Genomic DNA, 10,262 nt, shown 5'->3' on the forward strand with positions numbered 1-10,262 from the left:
GCCCCTCCCCAAACCCACCAGCCCCGGGGGCTCCCCCTGCCCCTCCCCAAACCCACCAGCCCCGGGGGCTCCCCTTGCCCCTCCCCCCCACCAGCCCCGGGGGCTCCCCTGCCCCTCCCCAACCCCACCGGCCCCGGGGGCTCCCCCCGCCCCTCCCCAACCCCACCAGCCCCGGGGGCTCCCCTGCCCCTCCCCAAACCCACCAGCCCCGGGGGCTCCCCCCGCCCCTCCCCAGCCCCCCGACCAGCCCAGGGGCTCCCCCGCCCCCGGCCGACCCGGCGGCGCTCACGTCTCCAGTGGCAGCACGTGGGGGCCGGAGATGGAGTAGCGGTAGATGAACATGAGGAACTTGCGGAAGACGTCGAAGAAGGGCCAGTGCGAGAGGACGCAGATGCTCCGGCGGGTCTGCACCGAGCGGCTGGCGATGGGGCGCCGGTCCACCACGCTCAGCAGGCCCAGCCGCAGGCTCTGCCTCTCCGACAGCCGCTCCCGCGGGTAGGCCTCGTGGAACTGGATGGCCGCGCCGTACACCTGCAGGGGGCAATAGGGGCCAGAGGCCAGGCACAGGACAGGGGGCCCAATCGGGGAGATGATGGGGTGCAGGGCCCCGGTCACGGGGGGAGCAGGGGGGCAGGAGAAGCAGCCCCTTCGCTCACCTGCCAGCAGGGGCGTCTCCACACAGGGAGCCTGCAGCCGGGCAGGACCCCAAGATCCAGGGCCCAGAACCCCCCAAGCTCTTACCTTGTCCCCCGAGGCCCCCGTCAGCACGAAGGTGGAGAAGACGGGCAGCTGGTACTTGGTGTTGAGGGGCCAGCTCTCGATGGTGGCCCCCATGGGCAGGCAGAAGACGGACACCGAGTCAGGCAGCGGGAACGACTCGCTGTCCTGCTCCGGGTAGCGACTCAACAGGCCTGCGGAGGCACATCAGGTGGCCAGTGGTCAGGACGGGGCTTCTGGGCTGGCGGGGGCTGCGGGGCGGGAGTGAGGGGCACTGGTGGAACTGGGGGGGCTGTTAGGGGCTATGGGGCAGGAGCGAGGGGCACCGGCAGGGCTGGGGGGGCAGGGGCTGTGGGGCGGGAGCAAGGGGCACCGGCAGGGCTGGGGGGGCAGGGGCTGTGGGGCGGGAGCGAGGGGCACCGGCAGGGCTGGGGGGGCAGGGGCTGTGGGGCGGGAGCGAGGGGCACCGGCAGGGCTGGGGGGGCGGGGCTGTGGGGCGGGAGCGAGGGGCACTGGCAGGGCTGTGGGGGCCGGGGCTGTGGGGCGGGAGCGAGGGGCACTGGCAGGGCTGTGGGGGCCGGGGCTGTGGGGCGGGAGCGAGGGGCACCGGCAGGGCTGGGGGGGCAGGGGCTGTGGGGCGGGAGCGAGGGGCACCGGCAGGGCTGTGGGGGCCGGGGCTGTGGGGCGGGAGTGAGGGGCACTGGCAGGGCTGCGGCGCAGCGGGTGCCAATTCTGCCCCCCCGCCGGGCTCGGGGGCAGCAGGTCCTACCTGCTTCGTAGACCAGGGTATTGGCTTTGGACATGGCCATCTTGTAGCACAGGAACACGGCCGGGCCCCACTGCCAGGACAGAGCAGAGCGGGGTCAGGCTGCGGCACCGGGTCCGTCCAGCGCCAGCACCAGGTGGCCCCAGCCAGGCCGCCCCCCCCGGGCGCCGGGCAGGGGCAGGCCAGGACCCACCATGCCGGCGTTGAGGTTCCTGTCCACGCGGCAGAAGGTGTGGGGCGTGCTCTCCCCCTTGCTGGGCACCACCAGGCAGATGTCGGTGATGCCCAGCGTGCGGTGGCCCTGCGACTCGGCGGCCCGCCGGTAGGTGAGGAAGGTGCGCTGGTGGCCGGGGGCGCCGGAGCTGAGGTTGGCGGGGCGGCTGTAGGGCGTCGTGTGGACGATCTCGTAGCCCGGCTTCAGACGCTCCTTCCCCTCGCAGTGCACCCTGGGGGGAACCGGAGAGCTAGGCAGGGCCCCGCACCCACAGCCACTGCCCAGCCCAGCAGAACGGGGTGCCCAGGCCAGTGGGAGGGAGGGGCCAGGCCAGCAGGGGAGAGGGAGGGGCCCAGAGGAGTGGGAGGGGCCAGGCCAGCGGGGGCGGGGCAGAAGCCCTGCTGGAGGAGAGGGAGGGGTCAGGCCAGGGGGGGCGGGGCATAAGCCCTGCCCGGGGAGAGGGAGGGGCCAGGCCAGCAGGGGCGGGGCAGAAGCCCTACCCGGGGAGAGGGAGGGGCCAGGCAAGAGGGAGGGGGGGGCAGAGCAGAAGCCCTGCTGGAGGAGAGGGAGGGGCCAGGCCAGCGGGGCAGAAGCCCGCTGGAGGAGAGGGAGGGGCCAGGCCAGCGGGGGCGGGGCAGAAGCCCGCTGGAGGAGAGGGAGGGGCCAGGCCAGCGGGGCAGAAGCCCGCTGGAGGAGAGGGAGGGGCCAGGGCAGCGGGGGCGGGGCAGAAGCCCGCTGGAGGGGAGGGAGGGGCCAGGGCAGCGGGGGCGGGGCAGAAGCCCGCTGGAGGAGAGTGAGGGGCCAGGCCAGCGGGGGCGGGGCAGAAGCCCGCTGGAGGAGAGGGAGGGGCCAGGCCAGCGGGGGCGGGGCAGAAGCCCGCTGGAGGGGAGGGAGGGGCCAGGCCAGCGGGGGCGGGGCAGAAGCCCGCTGGAGGGGAGGGAGGGGCCAGGCCAGCGGGGGCGGGGCAGAAGCCCGCTGGAGGGGAGGGAGGGGCCAGGCCAGCGGGGGCGGGGCAGAAGCCCGCTGGAGGAGAGGGAGGGGCCAGGCCAGCGGGGGCGGGGCAGAAGCCCGCTGGAGGGGAGGGAGGGGCCAGGCTAGCGGGGGCGGGGCAGAAGCCCGCTGGAGGGGAGGGAGGGGCCAGGCCAGCGGGGGCGGGGCCAGGCCAGCGGGGGCGGGGCCGGCCGCCCGGAGGCTCACCCCAGCTCGATGAGGGGGGGCTTGCCGCGGCCCCGCTTGTAGCAGATGTACATCTGGGGGCTGTTGAGCAGGCCGGCGTTGAGCTCCACGGGGTGGCCGGAGGTGCTGCTCTCGATGCAGGTGAAGCCCTGGGGCACCTCCTCGCCGTGCGAGCGGATGACCACGGCCACGTCCGTGATGGGCTCGCCGGGCCGGGCCGGCCGGGGCTGCTGGCTCTCCTCGTCCAAGGCCTTGGAGGAGTCGGTCAAGCCGGCCACCACGAAATAGTCCACGAGCTGCGGCGGCTTCTCCTCCGCCATGGCAGCGGCCTCACGGCATCTGGGGAGGGAGCAGGTGGCGTCACGGGCGAGGGACGGGGGCCCCCAGCCGGATCCCAGGGGCCAGCCCAGACCCACCAGTGACCTCACAGGGGCCGGGCCAGGCCTGGCCAATGGGAGCTACAATACTCAGGACAGAACCCGCGCTATGGTGACATCACGGAATCAAGGCCGCCAGCAGCCAATAGGAGCAGCGGGAGAAGTGGGAGTGCTGGGGGCGGGGTCACGGGCAACAGGGCTGTTTGGGGGGCTATGGGGCAGCCAAACAGCCCCCTCCTGCTCCCCTGACCCATATCCCCAAAGAATCCCCTTCCCTGGGCTAAGGGGCAGGGAAGGCGGGAGGGGGGCTGACTGGGTGGGGCAGGCCCAGGCTGGAGTGATTCAGACGCAATCAGTGCGGACCCAGGGGGCACGACCCACCAAGCCTGTGGGGCCGAGCTGGCAGTGAAGTGCTGGGGGGGGGGGCAGCTTCCTGTTTCCTGCTTACGCCTGGATGGGCGCTCAGACCAAGTCAGTGCTAAGAAAATCAGAGAGTGGGGAGCCCTGAGCTGGGGGGGCGCGATCCCCCCAGCAACCTCCAGCACGCCGGGCTTCCCCGACTGCCTGGGCTCCCAGGACTCCAGACGGGGCTCTGCCCAGGGCCTGCGGCCGCCCCAGCCAGCGTCCCCTGTCTCGACACGCTGCGTACCCCCAGCCCCCCAAAGCCAGCCAGCCCCCGCCCGCCTTCCCCCGCCCCCCAAAGCCAGCCAGCCCCGGCCCGCCTTCCCCCAGCCCCCCAAAGCCAGCCAGCCCCGGCCCGCCTTCCCCCGCCCCCCAAAGCCAGCCAGCCCCGGCCCGCCTTCCCCCAGCCCCCCAAAGCCGGCCAGCCCCCGCCCGCCTTCCCCCGCCCCCCAAAGCCAGCCAGCCCCGGCCCGCCTTCCCCCAGCCCCCCAAAGCCGGCCAGCCCCTGCCTGATTCCCGTCTCAACACACGCTTTCCCCGCCCCCCCAGCCCCCGCCCGCCTTCCCCCAGCCCCCCAAGCCGGCCAGCCCCGGCCCGCCTTCCCCCAGCCCCCCAAAGCCAGCCAGCCCCCGCCCCCCCTCCCCCGCCTGATTCCTGTCTCAACACATGCTTCGTACCCCCCGCCCCCCAAAGCCAGCCAGCCCCAGCCTGCCTTCACGCCCCCCCCCCCAAGCCGGCCAGCCCCAGCCTGCCTTCACGCCCCCCCCCCCCCCAAAGCCGGCCAGCCCCTGCCTGATTCCCGTCTCAACACACGCTTCGTACCCCCAGCCTCCCAAAGCCGGCCAGCCCCCGCCTGCCTTCACGCCCCCCCCAAAGCCAGCCAGCCCCTGCCTGATTCCCGTCTCAACACACGCTTCGTACCCCCAGCCTCCCAAAGCCGGCCAGCCCCAGCCTGCCTTCACGCCCCCCCCAAAGCCGGCCAGCCCCTGCCTGATTCCCGTCTCAACACATGCTTCGTACCCCCCGCTCCCCAAAGTTGGCCAGCCCCTGCCTGATTCCCGTCTCAACACACGCTTCGTACCCCCCGCCCCCCAAAGTTGGCCAGCCCCAGCCGGGCAGGGGGAACGTCACAGGCCCGCGGAGGCAGGAAGGAAGCTCCCAGGAACACCCCCGAAGGGGAAGGAAGAGGCCACGTTTGTGCTGAGGGCACAGGGCGAGCGGGGTTAGTCACTGCCGGTGCGGGGCCGGGCAGTGGCCGTGATGTGGGGAAGGGACAGAGAACGGGACGCCCGGGTCACGCTGCCCTCCCAATCGATCGGCCCCCAGCCCGGAACGCGCACACTTACAGCCCAGCGCGGGGAGCCGCCCTGCCCGCCCGCCACCAGCGGAACTCCCCGCCACAGGGGCGTGGCGAGGCGGTGCAGGAAAGGCTGCCTGTGCAGGGGGCGGGCACTCAGGAGAGCAGTAGCTGTGGGCTCAGGGCCGGGTGCCCCAAGGAGAGAAACCCTGGCTGGGCCCAGGCCATTGCTAGGATCCCGGCCACAGGCCCTTTGGGCAAGTCGGCCCCGCCCCGGACCGACCGGCTCTCCCAGCGGCTCGGCGGGCCCAGAGGGCGATGCCAGGCCAGCAGGGCCCAGTGCCCGGCACACAATGCTGCATTCTCTCCCCGTGACGGGGCACCCTGGCACCACGGCTGCCAGCGCCCATGGGGGGTGGATCACACGGGGGAAGGGCTTGGGGAGCCCCCCCGACACAGCCCAAAAGCAAAACCCTCCCGCTCCTGCCAAGCGGAGGAGGGAGACCAGGGAGGCCTGGGCGGATGGCAGGGCCCGAAGGCGACCCCCCCATCCCGGGGGCAGCTCTGAGAGGGGCCAGGGGCATGTCGGGGGCTCACCGGCAAAGGGCCACCAATGCCCCTTGGCGCTGGCCCGAGGGAGGAGAGGCTGCTGCAGGGAGAGGCGCACATCAGCCCTCCCTGCCCCCCATGCCCCACTCGGGGGCACGGCTGCCCCAGCCCACGGCACGGTCCCCTTGCCATTGTCTACACCTGTCCCCTCCGCCTGGGCAGCCCCCCCGCCCGTCCTCAGTTCGGGGTCCAGGGAGAAGGGGGGACGGCGCCCCCGAGTACCAGCTCACGAAGGCGGCTGGGCAAGGCGGTGCCAGGCTGCCCCCCGAGACTCTCCAGGCCGCCCTGCCCCCAGAGACAGGCACTGCCAAGGTCCCACCCACGCTATGTTTAGCCCGGCCCACGTGATCCCCACGCTGAGACATGGGCGGCTCTTAATTTAGCTTCCTGTGACCTAACGCGGGCCGGGGCCAACGGGCCCCTGCTGCCCCCCAGCGAGGGGCGCTAGTGCAGGGGCTCTGGGGTGAGGGGTCTTCACCCACAGCACCAGGCTCAGACCCCGCCCCGCCCCCAGCCAGCCTGGCAGGGCACCTCCACCCCCCGGAGGGCCCAGTGGGGAGGCCCCCCTCGCTAGACGCTGGCTTGTACTGGTCCAAGCACCCCTCAGCTCGGGCTTCCCACTGAGCCCCACAGCAGGGCCCTACTGCAGGGGGGACCCCACCCAGGGGCCAGCCAAGGCCAGACCTGCCCCAGGCTTCAGAGGTGCTGGATAACCCAGACTGCCTAGAGCCCCAGGAGTCGGCCCCAGGCCTGGGCAGCGTTGGTGGCCCCAGGGCACACGGGCGCCATGCAGGGGGGCTGGCAGCTGGGTTTCCCAGGGGGCTGGGGGCTGCACAGACGGGTGCACAAGGCTCCCTGCACCAGACAAAGCAGTGCGTGGCGGAGAGCAGGACTGACCGGCCTGCCTGGCACCTGCCGCTTCTGGGGCACCCTGCCCCATAGCGACATGAGCCCAGGGCCAGAGGCTGCAGGCACCTCCCACCCCACTGTCTATGCCTTGCCCTGGAGAGGAGTGAGTACAGCAGTCAGAGCCGGGGGGCTGGGGCCAGGACTCCCCAGTTCTCTCCGGGCTCTGGGAAGGGAGTAGGGCCTAGCAGTCAGAGCCGGGGGGCTGGGACCAGGACTCCCCAGTTCTCTCCGGGCTCTGGGAAGGGAGTAGGGCCTAGCAGTCAGAGCGGGGGCTGGGGCCAGGATTCCCCGGCTCTCTCCGGGCTCTGGGAAGGGAGTAGGGCCTAGCAGTCAGAGCCAGGGGGCTGGGGCCAGGACTCCCCGGCTCTCTCCGGGCTCTGGGAAGGGAGTAGGGCCTAGCAGTCAGAGCCGGGGGGCTGGGGCCAGGACTCCCCGGTTCTCTCCGGGCTCTGGGAAGGGAGTAGGACCTAGCAGTCAGAGCCGGGGGGCTGGGGCCAGGACTCCCCGGCTCTCTCCGGGCTCTGGGAAGGGAGTAGGGCCTAGCAGTCAGAGCCAGGGGGTTGGGGCCAGGACTCCCCAGCTCTCTCCGGGGTCTGGGAAGGGAGTAGGGCCTAGCAGTCAGAGCCAGGGGGTTGGGGCCAGGACTCCCCGGTTCTCTCCGGGGTCTGGGAAGGGAGTAGGGCCTAGCAGTCAGAGCCAGTGGCGGGGGCCAGGACTCCCCAGCTCTCTCCGGGGTCTGGGAAGGGAGTAGGGCCTAGCAGTCAGAGCGGGGGCTGGGGCCAGGACTCCCTGGCTCTCTCCAGGCTCTGGGAAGGGAGTAGGGCCTAGCAGTCAGAGCCAGGGGGTTCGGGCCAGGACTCCCCAGCTCTCTCCGGGGTCTGGGAAGGGAGTAGGGCCTAGCAGTCAGAGCCAGGGGGTTGGGGCCAGGACTCCCCAGCTCTCTCCGGGGTCTGGGAAGGGAGCAGGGCCTAGCAGTCAGAGCCAGTGGCGGGGGCCAGGACTCCCTGGCTCTCTCCAGGCTCTGGGAAGGGAGTAGGGCCTAGCAGTCAGAGCGGGGGGGCGGGGAGTCAGGACTCCCGTGGCCAATAACCAGCTGAGATTTCACACAAACCCCAGCAGCCCCGGTGACCCCACGGTCCGTAGGGACGCGGGACCTTCCACCACCCGGGCCCAGGATGCCAGAGTCCTCCGGCAGGTTAGCGCCTTGGGAGCCGAGCTGGGCGGGTCTCAGCCCCGGTTCCCCGCCCCCCACGCCCAGGGCTGTACCTGCTCTGCAAACACCGCTGCGGCCGAGGGACCCGCCAGTGCCCGTGGGCTGTGGGCAGGGGCAGGGCGAGTGGGACTTTCCATCCGTGGCCCGGTCGCGCCCAGCGCAGGAGGCAGCTGCCAGGCAAAGCAGAACTCAGAATGAGGAAGCAGGGGGCAGAGGGGCAGGGCGGCTCAGGGCCCGTTTCCCTTCTGCCCTGCTGGGAGCGGAACCAGACCAGCACCGGGCTGAGGCCCCGGCCCAGCCCCAGGCACCCCCCAGGCTGTGCGGGGTGGGGGTCCCCAGAGCGGCCCGCCCCGTACGGCCTGGGTCTAGCGCAGCTCCCCTCCCGGCGCAGCCTGAGTTTGGGGGGCTCAGCCCAGCCCCCCCGAGCCCCCCGCACTCACCAGCCACGGGCACAGAGCCCCCTGCTGGGGCAGGAAGGCCGGCTGCAACTGCCCCAAGGCGGACAGTGGGCCCCCCAGGCCAGGCTGGACACCTCAGGGAGAAGGACAGCAGTGGGGGGGGCAGTTAGGTCTGTGCCCCCCCGGGACGTAGCATCGGGGGGGGGGGCTGGTCTTTAAAAACACCTGAACCTGCAACTAGTTCCTTAATAACTCAGTTACTGCCCCCCCCCCGCCGCCGCCGCCGCCGCCGCCACTGCCCTGCCCCCCCCCGGCCTGCCCCCCCACTGCCCTCCCCCCCCGCCACTGCCCCCCCCGCCCTGGCCTGCCCCCCCCCTCCCGCCCCCCCATTGGCCTCCCCCCCCGCCACTAGCCCTGCCCCCCCCCGATCTCCCCGCCCCCCCGCCCGTCCCTACCTGCCCCGCCGAGCGGGGGCCGGGGCTCCGGGGTCCCGCGCGCGGGGGGACGAGCGGCCGCGGGGGGGCCGCGGGGTCCCGGGGGCAGGGCCTGGGGAAGCCCCGCCCCCCCGCGCTCGGCCCGGGCCCGGCGCCCCCTGGCGGCTCGGAGGCCGCTCGGCAGCGGCCGGACGCCTGGCCCCGCCCCCGGCCCCGCCCCCCTGCGCAGGGCCCGGCCCCTCCTGGGCCCCCGGCGCCGCTGCCCAAGCCCGAGCCGGGAGCAAAGGCCCCGGGGCTCCGCCGCGCGCTCTCCAGCCGGGGGGGCTGCGGGCGGGCGGCGCTGGGCCCCGGGGGCACGATGCCGCACTGGGGAAACTGAGGCAGCCAGTCGGGGACCTCGGGCGACCGGGCTCAGTCTGTGCTGGGGGGGCCACGAGGCCCTGGGCCTCCCTGCAGGGGGTGGGGCTGCCCCACTGCTGGAGACTGGCCCAAGCTGTAGCAGGGTTCATGGACCCCCGCCGGGCAGGAGGGACCCCGGCTTCTGAGCACGGAGCTTCGCCCAGCGAGGCCGGGCCGAGCCAGGAGGGCCTGGGCCAAGGAACCCGGCGTGGGGGTGGGGCTGTAGCACAGGGCCAAGCCCTGGGCCGGGGCAGACTTGGGGTGGTTTGGCTGCACCGGAGCAGGGAGGGGCAGGGTGTGGGGGGCAGCCCGTGTGCGGGGAAGGGCAGGGCTCACCCCGCTTCCAGGCCAGCGGGCGGCTGCAGAAATGCCGGGGGTGACGGGCAGCACCGAGCGCCGGGGCAGGGGGCGAGGTGGGGCAGCACCCGCCTGGATCAGGCCCGGGATCGGGGGCTCTGCCCCGTGGTGAGGGTCTGCACAAGGGGCAAGCAGCCAGCTGTGGCATTTGCAACACTCAGGGGTGGGGCCCACTGAAGAGCCAGATGGATTCGTGGAGGGCAGGTCCACCCATGCGCCAGCCAGGCTGGGAGGGCGGGGTCCCTGCCTCTGCCAGGGGCTGGGAATGGGCCACAGGGCAGGTGTCACCTGGGGATTCCCTCCTGCTGGGGCGCCTGGCACGGGCCCTGCGGGCAGACCGGCCCTGGGGGGATGGAGCTCATTCCATCCCAAGCGGACAGACCTCCCTGCCCTGGGGGCCCAGGCCCCACGCTGCACCTCTCCCATGCCCCTCCAGCCCCCCGTCCCGTGCGGCAGCCGCTTCTCGGGGAGCCCCCTCCCCTCCGGCAGCAGCGAGACGGCCCTTTCCCCGGGGCCACTCCAGTGCGGCGACCCTCCCCGGGGGGGTCTGCCCCTCCAGCCGCCTGCCCCCGCCGTGAGCCCCCTCGGGGGTCCCCTCCCTCTGGCCCCCGGGTCTCCCCTCCCAGAGGGCCTAGCGCAGCCTGTTCCCCAGCCCAGAGCGACTCCGGCCAGCACAGAACAGGGGGTCTATGGAGCTTTGGGCGCAGCAACGGATCCCTCAGGCCAGTCGGCCGGGGCCTCCGCCCGCACGTCAGCCTCCCTGCAGCCGGCTGAGTCCTGCCTGCTCCGCCCTCAGCCCCCGTCTCCCAGCAGAGCCCCCGGTACCCCCAGCCACAGCCCCTCCCCTGGCCATTGTCTCCTCCCCAGCTAACAGGGTCGCCTGGGCCCCTCTTCTCCACCCCCCTCCCCACCCAGTGTCCCCCCTCGCTGGGACCAGCTGGGCCGGTTGCTGGCGTCTCCCCTCAGCCGCCCCTTGTCTGCCTCTGGCCGGAAC

At 73.3% G+C, this 10,262-nt stretch overlaps 1 protein-coding gene across 10 annotated transcripts in view; it reads right to left on the reverse strand.

Annotated features, from left to right (window-relative positions):
• The window catches only part of DENND4B (DENN domain containing 4B), a 29,875-nt gene extending 21,202 nt beyond the window's left edge, over positions 1–8,673 (reverse strand). For 5 of the 10 annotated variants that reach the window (XR_016347694.1, XR_016347695.1, XM_089772291.1 and 2 more), the window contains exons 1-5: positions 7,734–7,850; positions 2,895–3,212; positions 1,677–1,929; positions 1,487–1,556; positions 290–911 (exon numbers count right to left, since the gene is read on the reverse strand). Coding sequence is in view for 8 of the 10 variants with exons in the window: in XM_089772291.1 (XP_089628417.1) it covers positions 290–911; positions 1,487–1,556; positions 1,677–1,929; positions 2,895–3,193 (1,244 nt within the window). In the remaining 2 variants the exon portion in view is untranslated. Of the gene's footprint in view, positions 1–289; positions 912–1,486; positions 1,557–1,676; positions 1,930–2,894; positions 3,213–3,631; positions 3,874–4,998; positions 5,019–7,733; positions 7,851–8,533 lie in introns of those variants that run through there. The other 5 variants (XM_089772293.1, XM_089772292.1, XM_089772289.1 and 2 more) reach the window with 5 other exon arrangements.
• Positions 8,674–10,262: the final 1,589 nt, after the last annotated feature.

Source organism: Pelodiscus sinensis, chromosome 22 (assembly GCF_052426305.1).
Source record: "Pelodiscus sinensis isolate ZL-2025 chromosome 22, ASM5242630v1, whole genome shotgun sequence".
Lineage (NCBI taxonomy): Eukaryota > Metazoa > Chordata > Testudines > Trionychidae > Pelodiscus > Pelodiscus sinensis.